The following is a 17,290-nucleotide window of genomic DNA, read 5'->3' as shown; positions in this document are numbered from 1 at the left end:
CACATGTGCACTCTCACTCTCAAATAAATAAATAAATAAATAAATAAATAAATAAATAAATCTTTTAAAAAATAGTGCTTTGGTTTCCCCATTTTGTAAATGAGGGGGAAAGTTAATAAACCTACCTAACGGAGCTGGGAATTCAAATCTACATCTCTAGATTTACTAGGAATTGAGACAAAAGCAAGTCCCTTCCCTTGCATCTTTCCACAGCACTTACCGCTCACTCCTCAAACACATTTATGTGATTATTCTGGCATTTAGCGCCTCTAGTATCACCAAGAGCTGGCTCTTCTAAACCCTAATTTTTGACCCAGGAAAAAACTTTTCTTAGCCACATCCACAGTTGTGATGGCAGTTTGGGACAAGCAGGCCTAAGTCAGACAAGCCCAGATAATTAGGGGAAGGAAGAAACTTCACAGTGATTATGGCATTTTCAGTGCAAAGTTCAGGGCTACCCCTTTTTCCTGATGTCTGATTTCAAGAAGCAAACCTCTTTTACTCCAAAATATTTGCCATTAGGTCAGAGTTCATTGCTTTGCTTAGAGAGATATTCCCTGCCAGCGTAGCCACATCCTCTGCTAATAACCCAGTTCTGATTTTCATCCCCTTCTTTCCTGTTTCACCCACCATTCAGATATTTTTAGTGCCTTCTCTATGGCATGGGTTGTGCTTCCCTTTCATTCTCCATTCAGAAACTGTAGACACAGCTAAGGCCAACTGAATGCGCCCCTGAAAATGTAGATGAGTCACCCATCATCCATAGCTAACCACGCAGGGTGAGCACCTCTGTGGAGGTGGGAATGTGTCCATTTAAGCTTGACATACGCAAAATGCATTTCTAGATAGCAGCAGGTTTGGAATTTTCCCAAAGTCTTCCTGATAGGCTTCAGAATAAGCTGTATTTTATTTATATACTAATATGGAAAATTTTCTAAGATACATTGTTAAGGGATTAAGGTGCAGAACAGTGTATATAGTGTGCTACCGTAAATATATCTATGTATATTTGCTAGTAACTGCAGAGGATACCTCAAAAGAATACACAAAAAGGCATTGTTGCTTGCCTGAGGGAAGAGGAATTGCAGGGCTAGGATACAAGCATAGGATAAAAAGGTTTCCTATAAGCCCTTTAATAACTTCTCTATTTGGAGATTTTATACACACACACACACACACACACACACACATATATATGGAAGAGACATTGAGTGTTATATATAATTTATCTGAAAATTAATTTTAAATTGCTTGAAATCATATCATAGGCTCTATTAGTATTGTGACTATGACTTACTTATTTAATTATATGTCATTCATTCAACAAATATTTTTGAGCACCTACTGTTGGCTAGATAAAATACACCAAAAATCTTCTTTTAAAGGTGAAAGAATGTCCCCAGACTTTGGGTGTCTTGAACTCCCACCCACAATGCGAGGATGAGACAATCATAATGGTAATTGTTTGAGCTGACACCACATCTAAGTGGGAAAACGATGGGCTTGGGTTTCAGTGGTGCCGCTGGAAAGGATGCTCCTGAATGAGAAATAATGAGGCATTGGAATGGAGACCCTGCACATAGGCCAGGACACGCAAAGGGCTATACCCTCCATTTAAAAAAAAAAAAAAAAAAAATTGGGGCTCCTAGGTGGCTTGGTTGGTTGAGCATCTGCCTTCAGCTCAGGTCATGATCCAGGGTCCTGGGATTGAGCCCCTTGTCAGGCTTCCCGCTGAGCTGGGAACCTGCTTCTCCCTCTGCTCCCAGCTACTGCTCATTCCTGCTCTGTCACCCTCTTTGTCTATCACCCTCTCTCAAGTAAAGAAATAAAATCTTTTTTAAAAATTAATTACGTTAGAAAAAGTTGGCCCAACAGTGTAAGGAAGGAAGACAAAGAAGCTTACCTGCGATTCACCAGAATTTTGAGTGGGGGGGAGAAAGGCCCCATCTCATGTGAGTTTGGGGTTTAAATTTATACTCTATCTCATAAATCCATCAAGTGAATAAATTCACATAACCTATGCCATAGGATATAGGCTGGTACCCATGAGGGACCTGGGAAAGCAGATGCTAAACTTCTCTTGAGGGACACCCTCTCAACCAGGGCAGCACAGAAGTCCTATAGAAAGAAGCCCTGCTGAAAATGATCTTATACTCCAAAACTACAAAATCTACTTAAGTGGTTGTCAGCAGACATAGTAAACCTCAGGGTTAGACTTTTAAGAACTTCAGTGGAACCACTGGATAGAAGTTACCAGAAGTTGTGTAAAATCAGTGGGTGAAAAACATACAAACAAGACTTTCCCAGAAAGAACAGATAAATTTGCAAGAGAACTATATGAACTTTGATAAATTTTAAAAAAAAATTTTTTTACAACGGATAGGTTAAAGTGCAGAATTGGCAGAAGTTTAAGAAAGAAATGGTGAACAGAAAGGTAGTTCTAAAGGCAGTACAGAAGATGAAGGAAAATGTGGAAGAGACCAGGAGTGTAAAATAATCAAGTCCAGCATTTTTAAGTAGGAGTTCTAGGAGAAATTAGGTAAGAATCAATATTTGAAGATCTATTTATTGATAGTTTCTGTAATTGATGAAACACTCAAATCTTCAGATTCAGGAATTACGAGAATCTGATCAGGTAAAATATTCATCCAATGGAAATCTATACAGCATTAAAAAAGACTAACTACACGCAACACCTCGGATGAATCCCACACTCTTGAGTTCAAGATGCCAGACACTAGAGTTCTAAGCATCCACTTACATGAAGGTCAAAAACAGGAAAAACTCATCTTCAGCATCAGTAAATGGGATCCTGGTTTCCTTGGGATAATAGATAGGTGATATTTGGAAGGGCAGCAGTGCTTCTGAGATTCTAATAATGATCTCATTCTTCATCTGTGTGCTAGTTATAAGGATAAATTTATCTTAAGAAAATTTGTATGTATGAGTTTGGTCCTCTTCTGTATTTGATTTATAAATATTCTAATAAAATGCTTAGACACAGAAGAGCCCCAAACCCGGATAGATATAAGGTGGTGGTAGTGATACTGTTTTCATATACATAATCTCTTAACTTTTCCAACAGAATCTGACCTAGGCCTTGTTTTCTGCATTCGCAAGTGAAAAACTGAAGTCTGGAGGGGCCAAGTGACCTTGACAGGGTAATACAGGTTGTAGTGGCAGAGCCAAGGCACTTGTCCAGGTCTTCAGATTCCACTTCCAGTTCTGTTTTCATAATTTCATAAGTAATTACAGTCCTGGTAAACTTTTAAAGTAGTCATTATTTTCTGGGTGATAATCCTTTGTAGAAATAAAACAAATTAAAATTCTTTATCATTGGTTGCCTTAGTGAGTCAAGGCTATTTTTCTAAACTATACTTTATCCATATCTGTGTCCATCCATGTGCTTTTATATTCTTGCTTCTGTTCACTGAGAGTTGTGACGTTAATAAAAATTATCTCTGATTCAAGAATCCTGCCCAAAATTGATCTAGTAAAACAACCTCTATTTCTGTCTCTCAGATTATATTATTCGTTGCAGAAAGAACAAAACAAATACCATGTGTATTATAATCAAGATAATTAAACACTAAAGTAATATCATTAGTTAAGAGGTTTTGACATTACAAATATATAAAACTAAAATATTCTGACAACTCAAGAATATTTCATGAAATTAAGATTTTAAATTTCATTAATAATCACTTATAGGAGTGATTCATTTTTAATTAAGATTTTTTTTACTAGGTCACTAGACTTTTGCCAGTTTTTAAGGTCATCAAAGAGGAGTTGGGCATGTAATAATAACAACAACCATTTATTAAACTCTACGTGCTAGAAAGCTGCTGGGCATATTTTATTCATTTAATCAGTTAGTATTGTTTAACCTTTTTAATTTAATAGGTACTCCATAGCTATTTTTTTTTTATTTGATCTTACTTGATTTTAGGACCCTTAGCCTATTTTTGTAACTTTCATAAAACTGTAAGTATAGTTAAATCCAGTAAGTACAGACAATGTTGGGGATATCTTAGGGGCTTAGCTATTATTTTTTATGAATTACAGTTTGGCTTGACAGCTGTCCTTGTGTTGACAGCTCTTCTGATTATAGCAGTTGTCAAACTCCATCCTTAAGCAGGTTGTAAATCCTGGCTTCTTCCGATTAAAACTGGGTCAGAGCCAATGGCAGGTTAACTAGAGGCCAGTATTCGACTACTGTATGTCTTCTCTAGTTCATTCTAACTAGGCTTTGCATAACAGCATACTAAAACCCTTACTTGCCTCTATTTCACTTTGGTGTTTTTTAATCTTCACATATCAGTCCTCCTGTTGTTATGTGATTAAACACGGTTCTTGCTGAAGAGTATATTAGTGTAAGTGTGGTCTTCCTTGTAAATGGCCTGTTAGCCTTCCCCCCCCTTTCCCTCCGCTGGGAATACTAACATCATTGCATCTGTGTCTCCCAGGGGAAATCAAGGCTTTTCCTTGCACGTGCAGTCATGTGATTTCAGAGTGGGCAGGCTTTGTATCCTCATGAGCCCTCGGGCTTCCACGTAAAGCACCATCTGTTCTGTTCCTTCCACACTGTTACAGGGCAGTGGGAGGAGGCATTAGAGTGAAAATAAATAAAATAAAAAAAGAAAGAAATTCATCATCAAAACCCTGAGGATTAATGGAGTCAGAAGGCTCGCTGCTCTGAATGAAAATTCATCTTCACCTGTGCCAGTGTCAGGGCTGCCTCTGTGGCACTTGACAAATAGAGGTTCCCAGGGTGCTATAAATTCAGCAACTGTTCTAATCCCTGTAGACTTGCTCAAGCTTTTCCGAGACAGGCTTGTGACTGGTTTTGTATTTCCCAGCACATTGTGGGCACCAATATATCCCCTCATTAATTTGGCAAAATGTTAGCACCTTCTCATCCCTCTCTCCTCTCCTTTGCCTTTGTCCGTTTTGAGGGGTTGGGCAGCTCACACGTTCCTGAAAAGATGACTCTGCCTTGTGAATTGTGCTTTACTGAAGATGCCAAAGGCGGAGAAATCAATTAACTAATGAATTTTGAGCAAATACTAAGTTCCCAGCACCGTGCTGGATGGAGAGGAGAATCTAACAAAGCATGTGACCAAGTAGCTCACCAGCAAGGCGGGGGACAAAGCATATTTTTTTTCAAAAACGATTTGTTGGGTGCCTATCTTTGCCAGTTGGCAAAGCCTTGGAACACGCAACACCTTGTCTGTCACAAACATAACTGATGCCGTCTTCTTACCAGAATGTGATTCACCTGTGTGGTGTTCTCTTGTCCTTGAAATGAGTCTTCCTCTTCCCTTTTTTTCTGTCTGTTACAACTTCCTGATTGCCTGTGCTCATGTCGGCCTGTCTCCGCATAAATCCCAGGCCTTTGTTAATAAAACTCCTTTTCTTAATGGACACCCTGTCCTTCACTCTGAAGTACTGTTCTACAACCCTGAATTTCCGAATTTATTATTTCTTCTTTTTTTTTTTTTTTTTTTTTAAGTAGGCTCCACACCCAGTGTGGGGCTTGAACTCATGACCCCGAGATCAAGAGTGGCATGCTGTACCGACTGAGCCAGCCAGGTGCCCCCTGAACTTCCTAATTTACTTTATAGTTAAAATTCCCTTCACATTGTTTGGGGTAGGGGATTGTCAGATGGCCACCTTAGCCTTTTCTCAGCTGGTTGGCTGTGGTCCTCCACATGTGGAACTTAAAAATGTAAGCTCTACTCCTGAGTTAGTACTCATACCGTTATATCAAATCTCACAGCTGGAAAAGTCACTTCACAATATGGCATATGTGAAATTAATGCTTCTTTGTCTGAGACAGCCGGCTTAGTGTCTTCAGCTGTAGTATACATCGAGTTAGCCTTGATCTTCATGCTTAGGAGTCTCAAGTGTTGGGTTAGACTTGAGAAGTGTGATCGGACAGTGGTCATTATTATCCTGTATTACAGATTTATACACTTGGAAATTTATTCCCCTGATACTGCTTTAAAAGTTCCAATTTTAAAACCCAACTAAGTGTTTCTTACAATAAGTTGAAACTGATAGCTGCGGCAAAAAGGTTAAATGATTATTTCTCAAAACATAAATGTCATGTAGCTAGTTCTATGCAGGATAAATACCCTCTTCTCTCAACTACTTGACACTAGGCAATGTGTCTTTAACTTTGTTATATTTGGTAAGAGACTGCCTTCCATTGGAATCTAATTTGGTGTACAGTGATTCATGGTAAAACCTTTCAGAAATGTAAAATTAAAGTGTCCATTATATTATTTGGGAGAGATTATTTTAAATTCTTCAAGGGCTCTTATAATCCTATATCATTTCTGTTGAATCCTGGGCCTTGGTAAAGATATTCTGTCTGTGACTTACGTGCAGAATGTAATCTTAGCTCATTAACGCCTGTCCCAGGACTGGAATAGGCAATTCTTGCCTTTTTATACCTTTTCTCCCACTCTCTATTTATTTATTCATTCATTCATCAAATGTTGATTTAGCATTGATAATCCTGGTAGCCCTCTAAGAAATCCCACACCCCTGGAGGCAGAGATAGCGTTCAGCTCAGAGTAAAATTCTGCCCTCCACCTCTAGCACACAGAACTCCCTCTGAGCCTGTGCTATTACGTAGTAGGGTTTGGTGCCTGAGTTTGTCAAGGCAGGTGATCTAAAGGCTGGCCAAAGCTGTCCCAGGTTTATAACTCATCACAACGTGATTTTGGCTGCTGGCTTTATGCCATTTAACAGCTTATAGCAGGGAGCCCGGAGGAAGCAGCCACCAGCAAAGAAGGGAGCCAGAGAAACTGTCTTTATCTGAGTAACAACAAAGAGCAAAAGAAGAAATATCACTACTAAATCATTTAAAACCAAACTCCCAGGGCGCCCAGGTGGCTCGGTCAGTTAAGCATCCAACTCTTGGTTTCAGCTCAGGTCATGGTCTCACTGTCATGGAATCGAGCCCCGTGGCGGACGCCATGATCACTGCAGATTCTTTCTCCCTACCACTCGGCCCCTTCCCACTTGTGCTCTCTCTGTCTGTCTCTCAAATAAGTAAAATCTTAAAAAAAAAAAAATCAAACCTAACTCCCATAGTGTTCTACTTCCACTTGAAAATATTTTATTCATCTAACAGAGAGAGAGAGAGCACAAGCAGGGGGGGCAGCAGAGGAAGAGGGAGAAGCAGACTCCCCACTGAACAGGCAGCCCAGTGTGGGCTCGATCCCAGGACTCCAGGAACATGACCCAAGCCAAAGGCAGACACTTAACCAACTGAGCCACCCAGAATTCCTACTTCCCCTTGAAATGGAGAGAAATGCAAGAGAGTGATGCTCCCGTACTAACAAGAAGAAAAGGATAAAAAATCTACAAGATTATTAAGTAAGTTCTCGAACCCTTCAGATAGCAGAGGTTGCATGGCAGCAAGGTAAACTGGATACCAAAGAATGACAAGCCCCAGTGAGACACACAAACTGTTTCACCTTTGATGGAGCATCCCAGGAGGAGGCAGCCACCATAAAAGCAGTACAGAGATGGCTAAAATTAACAGATTCTTAAAGTAAGCTAGTGTGACATTCTATAGTAACCGGGAGTCTCAGACCCCAGAGGAGTGAGTCCTCATTCACATGCCCCTTTTTTTTTTTTAATATTTTATTTATTTATTTGACAGAGAGAAATCACAAGTACACTGAGAGGCAGGCAGAGAGAGAGGGAAGCAGGCTCCCCGCTGAGCAGAGAGCCCGATGCGGGACTCGATCCCAGGACCCTGAGATCATGATCCGAGCCGAAGGCAGCGGCTTAACCCACTGAGCCACCCAGGTGCCCTCACATGCCCCTTTTCACCGACTAGGAAAACCATGGAGGAATTGAGAAGAGAGAGAGCCCTTCTCAGTGTCACCCAGGCCTGAAATCCTGCCACTTCTCTGATTTCTTATTTCATGTGAAGCAAAATGCCTTAAAAGCCTCTCAGGGAGAGCAGAAAACTTTTCTGTCCTCTTCTCCTGTCCCTAGGTCCGGGAAGATATCCTCTGCTTTGGGAGGGGGAGTAAAAGCAAGCTTTCTGCCACTTGGGAAAGACAGGGAGCCCTGCGCTGACCCAGAAACAGATCTCTTGCCACTGAGAGCAGGGCACAGAACTCTGTCCCTCCTCAGACGTTGTTCCCTCACACAGGGTGGTGTTTTGTACGTTTGGGGGTGGGAGGCAGGAATGCAGGAACACTGAGAAATCCCCACCTCTGCCTAAGACTGAGACCAGCCCAGAAGGACAAAAAAACTCTATTCCACTCCCCCGGGAAACTGAGCAGTAAGCAGCAGCACTGCTGCCTGTGGGGAAGGAGCTCGAGTGCAGAGAGACGCCCTCTGTAGCAGATGCAGAGTCTCCTAAAGCTGAGGGTGGAGCAAGAATACTGGAAAAACAAACAAACAAAGCCCCCATCTGTGGCCACACACGAAACTGAAGGTAGCAGCAGCCCACAGCCGGAGGAATCTGAAGTGTGTGACGCCCTGAAGTCACCTCTAGCAATGGCAAAATCCAGACCTGGTTCAGCTGTGGACCAGACTGATTCAGCACCCATCCCAACCGCATGACAGCAAAAGAGGCATAGGTTTTTCTGGGTGTGAATACTGTTATTTAGTGTAGTCTCCACTGCCCTGCGACCTTACAGGGTTCTGCATTCAGTCAAAATTACGAGACACAGAGTAGCAAGGAAAAAAAACCTCACTGTCAGGCTATAAATCAGTAATGGATAGAGCAAGTGGATAAAAATTCAGCAAGGATATGGAAGAATTGAACAGTACAGTCTACCAACTTGACTTAATTATCATCTTCAGATCCGTAGGCCATCTACAGAACACTCCCTCTAAGAAACAGAATACTTTCAAGTACACATGGAACACTTGCCAAGATAGACCATATTCTAGGCCATAAAACAGACTTCAACAAATATTTTTTAAATCATACAAAGTTTGCTCTGTGATCACCACAGAATTAAATTAGAAATCAGTAACAGACACGTATCTGGAAACTGCCCTGCCCCCACAATTGTCAGAACCCTAAACACACTTCTGAGGAACTCATAGGTCAAAAATGAAATTCCAAGGGAAATTACAAAATATTTTAAAACTGAATGAAAAGCAAACACGCTATCAGAATTTTGGGATGCAGCTAGAGCAGTGTTTAGAGGGAAATTAAATGCTTTTATTAGAAAAGAAGAAAGCCCTCAAGTCAATGAGCTAAGATTCTACTTTTCAAAGGTTAGAGAAAACAAATTAAGCCCAAGATAAGCATAAACATAAAATAAGATTAGAACAGAGACCATTGAAATAGAAAACCAGAAATCAATGAGAAAATCCATGAAATCATTTAAAACCTTTGAAATAATAAAACTGATAGACCCCTAGCCAGAGCAATAAAAAAATAATAATAATTTTAAAAAAGAAACAAATTATCAATTTCAGGAATGAAAAGGAGACATAATAGATCGTACAGATATTATGAAGCAAATAATAGGACATTGTAAATAACTTCATAGCAATAAATTAGATAACTTAGAGGAAATGAACACATTTCTTAAAGGCACAAACTCAAAAGAAATTGATAACCTAGGTAGCCATATATCATGTATTAAAGACATTGAATTTGGAGCTAAAATCTTTCCACAGTAAAATCACCAGGCCCTGATTGCTTCACTGATGCATTCTACTAGATGTTTAAGGAAGAAATAAAACTAATTCTACACATTAACTCTATCAGAAAATAAAAGACGGAATGCTGTCCAGTTCATTCTATGAGGCTGACATTACCCTAATACCAAAACCAGAAAGACCCTAGAGGAAAAGAAAACTGCAGGCCAGTATCTCCCATGAATATAGATGCAAACATCTTTTTTTTTTTTAATTAATTCTGAGAGAGATCATGAGCCAGAGGGAGGGGCCAAGGGAGGGAGAGAATCTCAAGCAGCTCTCCTGCTGAGTCTGGAGCCCAACCGCGGGCTCTGTCTCATGACCCTGGACCTGAAACCAAGAGTTGGTTTGCTCAACTGACTGAGCCCACAGGCACCCGAATGCAAACATCTTTAATAAAATATTAGTGAAGTGAACCCAGCAATATACAAAAAAATAATAAATCATACTCCAGTATCTTTATCCCAGGAATGCAAGGTTGGTTCAGCACTTGAAAATCACTGTATTTCACCATATCAACAGATCAAAACCAAAACAAAACATATGACCAACTCCATGTATATAGGAAAAACAATTGATAAAATCCAACTTCCCTTCATGATTTAAAAAAAAAAAATGCAGGAATAGAAGGAGGAATAGAAGGGAACTTTCTCAACCTGAAGTAATTGATAGCTAACATCATTCTTAATAGCGAAAGGCTGAATGCTCTCCTTCTGACTGGGAACAAGGCAGAGAGGTCACTTCCCCTTTGATTCAGTATCATACTGGAAGTCTAGCCAGTGCCTTAAGGCAAAATAAATGAGTAAAAGGCAGATGGATTTAGAAAGAAGAAATAGAACTTTATTCACAGATGATGTGACACCTATGTAGAACACCCCCAAAGAATCTGTTTTTTAAAAACCTATTAGAATTAATGAGTTGAGTTCAGCAAGTTTGCAGGGAAGAAAATCAATATACAAAAATCAAAAAGTTTCTATACACGGGTAATGAACAATTGGAAATTAAAAGTCAAAAACCAGGTCAATATACAGATATCAGTTGTTTTCCTTCATACTTTCAGTGAACCAATTAGAAATTGAAATTTTTTAAAAAATACCATTTATAAGAGCCTCAAAAAAATTAAAAGCCAAGGGTAAATCAAATGCACAGTTTATATGCTTGAAAACTCCCAAACACTGCTCAGAGAAACTAAGGGAAATCTAAGTGAGTGGCCAGACATACTACTGTTTATGGGCCAGAAGACTTAATGCTGTTAAGCTCTCCACTCTCCCCAAATTGATCCATATGCACTCCCAATCAGAATTCCAGCAGGACTTTCTGAAAAAAATGTACAAGCTTATTCTAAAACTTGTATGGAAAAAGAAAGGAACCAGATGGAGGGCATACCCTTACTTCAGGACTTGTACAAACATCAAGACACTGTGGTATTTAATATAAGGATAGGTGTGTAAATCAGTGAAACATGATAGATAACCTAGAAACAGACCCAATTACCAGTGCTTGGTGGGTTAGGACTTTTAGAGCAGTTGTAGGTTCACAGCAAAATTGAGGGAAAGGTCCAGAGATTTTCCATCTACCCCTCACCCCATGGATAACCTCCCTCTAAAGAACAGAGACACTCCCTGTGTGTCTTTCCTGTACCCTCACACTACCACACTTCACTTCTGGTCACCATGTGTGAGACTTTTTCCTCACAACAGGCAGTTCTCATGCTCTTTCATTATCAACATCCCTCATCAGACTGGTATGTTTGTTACAGTTGATGAACCTACATACCATAAAATTATTATCATATCGTAATATAATCACCCAAAGTTTACATTATGATTCACTCTTGGCATTGTGTATTCTGTGGGTAAGTATAAAGTGACATGTATCTGTCATTTTGATATCATCTAGAGTATTTTCACTGCCCTAAAAATCTACTGTGTCCTGCCTGTTTGTCCCTCCCTCACCTCCAGCCTCTGGAAACCACTGATCTTTTAACTATTTCCATAGTTTTGCCTTTTCCAGAAGGTACACATTGTTGGAATCATACAGTAGGTAACCTTTTCAAATTGGATTCTCACTTAGTAATACACATTTAAGGTTTCTTCATGCCCTTTGATAGCTTGATAGCTCATTTCCTTTTAGTGTTAAGTAATACTATACTGTCTAGATAGGTGTACCATAGCTTTTATACCTATTCCCCTACTGAAGGACGTCTTGGTTGCTTCAAGTTTTGGCAAAGATGATTTAAGCTGCTATGAACATTCATGTGCAGGTTTTTGAGTGGACATAGGTTTTTAGCTCCCTTGGGTAGACACTAAGGAGCATGGTTGCTGGATCATATGGTAAGGGTGTATGTATTTCGTTTTGTAAGAAACTACCACACTGTCTTCCAAATGGCTGTACCCTTCTGCATTCCCACCAGCACTGAGCGAGCTCCTCTTGTTCCACATTGTTACCAGCATTTGGTGTTGACATGTCCCACATGTTGGCCATTCCGATAGGTGTGTAGTGGTATCTCATTGTTCTTTTAATTTACATTTCCCTGATGTGTTGTGGGATACCTTTTCATAAGCTTATTTGCCATCTGTGTATCTTCTGTGGTGAGGTGTCAATTAAGGTCTCTGGCCCGATTTTTAATCCAGTTACTTATTTGCTTATTGTTGAGCTATAAGAGTTACTTGTATATTTATTTTTTAGATTGTATTTATTTTTTTGAGGGGCGCCTGGGTGACTCAGTCAGTTAACCACCTGCCTTCAGCTCAGGTCATGATCTCAGGGTCCTGGGATCGAGCCCTGCATCAGACTCCCCACTCAAGGGAACCTGCTTCTCCCTCTCCCTTTGCTCCTCCCCTCTGGCTCTTTCTCTCAAATAAATAAATCTTTTTTTTTTTTTTTTTTTATTTGAGAGGGAGAGAGACAGAGCACAAGTCTCCTCTACTAAAAACATGGGTGTCATCTTTGGTTCCTGTAATTCTTTTGCCCATTGTTCTTTTTTCTTTTTCTTTTTTTTTTTTTAAGAGAGTTGGGGTAGGTGCAGAAGGAGAGGGAGAGAAAGAATCTTAAGGCGGCTCCACGCCCAGCATAGAACCTGACATAAGGCTTGATCTCACAACCCCGAGATCATGATCTGACCCAAAATCAAAACTCAGGTACTTAACCTACTGAGACACTCAGACAACCCTGCCTGTTCTTTTGATTTGTTAATGCTTTTTAAATATTAAGGTTATTAGCTCTTGTATGTGTTATATATGTGAATGTTCCCTAGTTTATGACTTACCATTATATATCATATTTTGTGTGTGTGTGGTATAGCTGTTTTAAATTTTTATGTGTTCAAATTTATCAGTTTTAGGTTTCTATGAATTCAGATGTATCAGTAAATTTCTTTATGGTATCTGAGTTTCATATCAAGTATAGAAAAACTTGGGCCATTTTATTCAGTAAGCATTATGATCACAAGTGGTGGGCCTCTGGGCTTTTCAAAAACCTCTAAAAATATTTGAAACCTAAAATAAAAATCTCTAGTTCCCAAAAAAAAAGAAAATTGCAAAATAACTAAATGTTTAACTGTAAATATAACATTATATCAGCTTCATTAATTATTAAATTTCGTGTTCATGGATATTTTTTCAAAGTCTGCCCAGTACTTGCTGTGTCCCGTCCACAAGAATTTCAGTGGCTCTTGTTCAGTCCCTTTATATTCATGCTGACACTGGCAAATTTCAAGCCTCCTAAAATAGTCATAGTCTCCAAGCTCATCTGCCTGCCACCAATTTCTAGGCTGCCCAAGTCACTCTTTTTAGAATTATCACCCGTGCACAGAGGCCAGATCACACCATTTCCTTCCTTATAAATGCAGACAAAACCACACTTCTCAGCATGGCTTCCTAAGGCTCTCGCAGCCCTGCACGGTTGGACTCAGGTCCACCCCCTCTGATTTTCCCAGGGCCCTCCCTCGGTCCCTCTGTCGGCGATGCTTTCTCTCCACGATGCCTTTCTGTCTCCGGTTACCGGGAATTTTACTCTGTCCTTTAGAGCTCAGCTTATGTACCACCTACTTGTGTTTTTCCTGATCCCTCAACTTCTCCACCCACCGGAACCCACGTCTTTGCAGGAGGGCGTGTGTGTGTGTGAGTGTGTGTGTGTGTGCACATGCACACGCGCGTTACTCTTTTGTGTTGAGTGCCCGATTTACATATTAGCCTCACAGCTTTTTCATAAGTTCCACAAAACAGGAATCTTAATGCATCCTTGATAGGACAGCTGTCGCGTGTGCTCAGTAAAGTGACCTTTGAATCAAATTCCTTACCCTTCTTTCTCTGTTTTTCTTTTCTTTTTTGACTTTTTGCTGTTGCCTTTCTATCACCCTATGAAAGAGTATATAAAATGTATATGAAAATTTTAGAAAAAAATGTATCCACCACCTAGCTTAAGAAATGCAACATTGCCAGTATCTTTGGAACCCCTGGGTGTGCCTCTCCGGTCACATGACCTTCTCTCCGTCCCCTCCCCAAGATTAACTCTATCCCAAAGTTTATGTTAATGATTTCCTTTGTAGTTTCACTGCATATTTGGCTTTCTGAACAATGGTGTTTAGTTTGGTCTGTTTTTTAATTTTTGTTTAAGTGGAACCACACTGCATGTATTTTTCTGACTCGCCTCTTTCCTTCAACGTTATGTTCTGGAGGCACTCTCATCAGTAAAACTATTGTTCATTAGTTTTCAGTGTTGTATAGTATTTTATTGAAGAAGTAAACAGTGTTTTATTTTCACATATTATTCTTTTTTTTAAGATTTTATTTATTTATTGGACAGAGACACAGCGAGAAAGGGAACAGAAGCAGCAGGAGTGGGTGAGGGAGAAGCAGGCTTCCCTATGAGCAGGGAGTCAGATATGGGGCTCGATCCCCGGACCCCGGGATCACCACCTGAGCCAAAGGCAGAGGCTTTAACCCACTGAGCCACCCAGGTGCCCCTTCCCATGTTATTCTTTTTTGTTTTTATTTTAAGATTTTATCCATTTATTTGACAGGCAGAGATCACAAGTAGGCACAGAGACAGGCAGAGAGAGGGAGAAGCAGGCTTCCCGCCGAGCAGAGAGCCCAATGCGGGGCTCGATCCCAGGACCCCAGGATCACGACTTGAGCCAAAGGCAAAGGCTTGAACCCACTGAGCCACCCAGGCGCCCCTCCCATGTTATTCTTAATGGGCATTTGGGTTGTTGACCTTTGGGGTCTATTACGAATAGCGCTGCTACACACATTCTTGCAAACATCACCTAGAGAGCACGCGTACAAGTTTCTCTAGAGTATGTAAGTAGGAGAGGGATGGCTGAGTGCAGGGCCCACGTGTGTTAGGTTCAGCACACAAACTGTTGTCCCTAGTGACCACACCAGCGTGCACTCGGGCCATGTGGAGGGGAGCTTCCCTGCCGCAGCCCTCTTCTGTAGCTTCTTGTTGTCTGTTCTTAATTTCCACCTCTCTGCTGGGTATGAAGTGGTATCTCCGAGTTTTAATTTTAATTTCCTTGACTACTAATGTGGTTATTCATCTTTTCATATGTTTATTGCCATTTCTGTTTCATCCTGGATAAAATGCCTGTTTTTGCCTTTAGCCCAGTTGTGTCAGTGCATAATGAATGCATCTTTGTCTCCTGCTGATCCGCGGTGCCAGCATTGTCATAAATCAGGTTTCTGTGTATGTGCGAAAGCATAGGTGGCTGTCCATTCTAGCCCTTTGCTCTGTGTGTCCTTCCTGGACACGTGCCATCTTCATAGTGAATCTCCACATCTGTAGGTCTGTGTCCCCTTCCTGTGCCTTGTGTGATTGGAGTCATTTGTGTTTTTTTTTTAAATAAATGAAAGTTCTGTAGAGGGATGGTCTGATGACTAGGCCAGATATTTTTTTTCATTTGCAAATTTTAAAGGTTAGTTAATTACCCATTTAAGCCCCTCTTCAAAGATAAAACGAAACCTTTCCTTTTACATTTACAACATTTTTAGCCTTTTGACCTAGCCTATAAACCTAACATTATTCTGATCAAAGTCATACATTAGCGCTGTTTTTGTTCTTTCCCTCTTCTCATTCTTAAGATACTCTAAAAACCTCACAGTTCTGAAAATGTGTTTGTTTGCTTCTGGGCAATGAAAAAAGATAGACTCGATTTTCCTAACACTTGAAAATGCACTTTCATGGCCCAGTTCTATTTTTTTTTTTTATTGTATTTATTTATCTGACAGAGATCACAAGTAGGCAGAGAGAGAGGAGGAAGCAGGCTCCCCGCCGAGCAGAGATCCCGATGCAGGGCTCGATCCCAGGACCCAGGGACCATGACCCGAGCCGAAGGCAGAGGCCTTAACCCACTGAGCCACCCAGGTGCCCCCATGGCCCGGTCACCCTCCAGCCCCTGTTAACATTTCTCATTGTTCAGGATCTCTCCCTGCTCTGCACTTGCCTTTCCTGCTGGAGTACGGTCGTTTCTCTTTGTCTCACGGTAACCTTGTTTTCCTGTTTGTCGATTTTCCTGTCAGCTGCTGCCTGTGAGTTTTTGGACATTGTGGAGCTGCTGCTCCAGTCCGGCGCCGACCCCACCCTCCGAGACCAGGACGGCTGTCTGCCAGAAGAGGTGACAGGTTGCAAAGCTGTATCTCTGGTGTTGCAGCAGCACACGACTGGCAAGGCTTAATCAAAGACTGGAAAACCACAGTCTGTAACATCAGAGAGCTTCAGTGATGAAAGAAAACGGCAAAAAATAATACTTCTTTTACCACCATCTTTGGTATACATTGGCTAATAAAACCAGTTCTGAGGAACTAGGATTTTGAAGTCTCAGCAGTTCCTTCTCCTTGCATCCATCCCAGCGAGTACAGTTTGGGTGATGAACATGTGTGCTGTGCATAACACAATCCAATTCTGCCGAGCGTGCGCTGAAATTTATCACTGCTGCGGGGGGGGGCAAGGAGGAGACACGTCGTATTTCACAATATTAAACATGGCTGCTCTTTTTAAAAACCTGCAGAAGCAAAATATGACCGACAGTGCTACACTGACAATTAGGGAAAGTTGCATGAAATCCCAGTATGGTAGAGAGCAAATGCTTCTGTGGCATTTTCACGCTGCTCTGAAGAGGTAACTGTCACCTCTTTTTGGCAGATGGAATTGAGAAGATAGAGAAGAAAGGAGTGTTAAGAAAAAGCAAGCAAAAAAGGGTAGAATTTTGACCTAAAAGGGGTCTAGAAATCAGAAGGTTAACCAGATTTACTGAAAACCTCAAAATCTTGGGCATTTTAGAATAAGATTGAGCACCCTCACTTCAGGATCAAAGCACAGATTCCAGAGACTTCACTGTTTAGGTCAAGGTTGCTTAAACTCACCTTCATCAAATGGGGAGGGGTTTCCCTAGCACCCTTTTAATTGGCTCTAATGTCCCCCCTCCACCCCCCAGGGCCTTCAGCAGTAGCCTCCGGAAATGGGCTCAGACCCAAACTGTGAGGCCTGTTTGAAATGTGAAACAGCCCATAATGCCCTAATGCTTAGCTGTGATTGTAGTTATTTCTGGATATCAGGAGAGCTTTTATTTATTTATTTATTTATTTATTTATTTATTTAA

The 17,290-nt window shown here is 40.8% G+C and overlaps 1 protein-coding gene across 6 annotated transcripts in view; it reads left to right on the top strand.

Annotated features, from left to right (window-relative positions):
- ACBD6 (acyl-CoA binding domain containing 6) overlaps positions 1-16,515 on the top strand; it is a 209,131-nt gene extending 192,616 nt beyond the window's left edge. For 3 of the 6 annotated variants that reach the window (XR_014303661.1, XM_082701758.1, XM_082701760.1), the window contains one exon: positions 16,212-16,515. Coding sequence is in view for 4 of the 6 variants with exons in the window: in XM_082701758.1 (XP_082557884.1) it covers positions 16,212-16,366 (155 nt within the window). In the remaining 2 variants the exon portion in view is untranslated. Of the gene's footprint in view, positions 1-8,324; positions 13,226-16,211 lie in introns of those variants that run through there. The other 3 variants (XM_082701761.1, XM_082701759.1, XR_014303662.1) reach the window with 2 other exon arrangements.
- The last annotated feature ends 775 nt before the right edge of the window (positions 16,516-17,290 follow it).

Source organism: Mustela nivalis (assembly GCF_964662115.1).
Source record: "Mustela nivalis genome assembly, chromosome: 16".
In the NCBI taxonomy this organism is placed as follows: domain Eukaryota; kingdom Metazoa; phylum Chordata; class Mammalia; order Carnivora; family Mustelidae; genus Mustela; species Mustela nivalis.
Note: the sequence above shows the minus strand (reverse complement) of the source record. Positions and strands in the feature narration are given on the sequence as shown.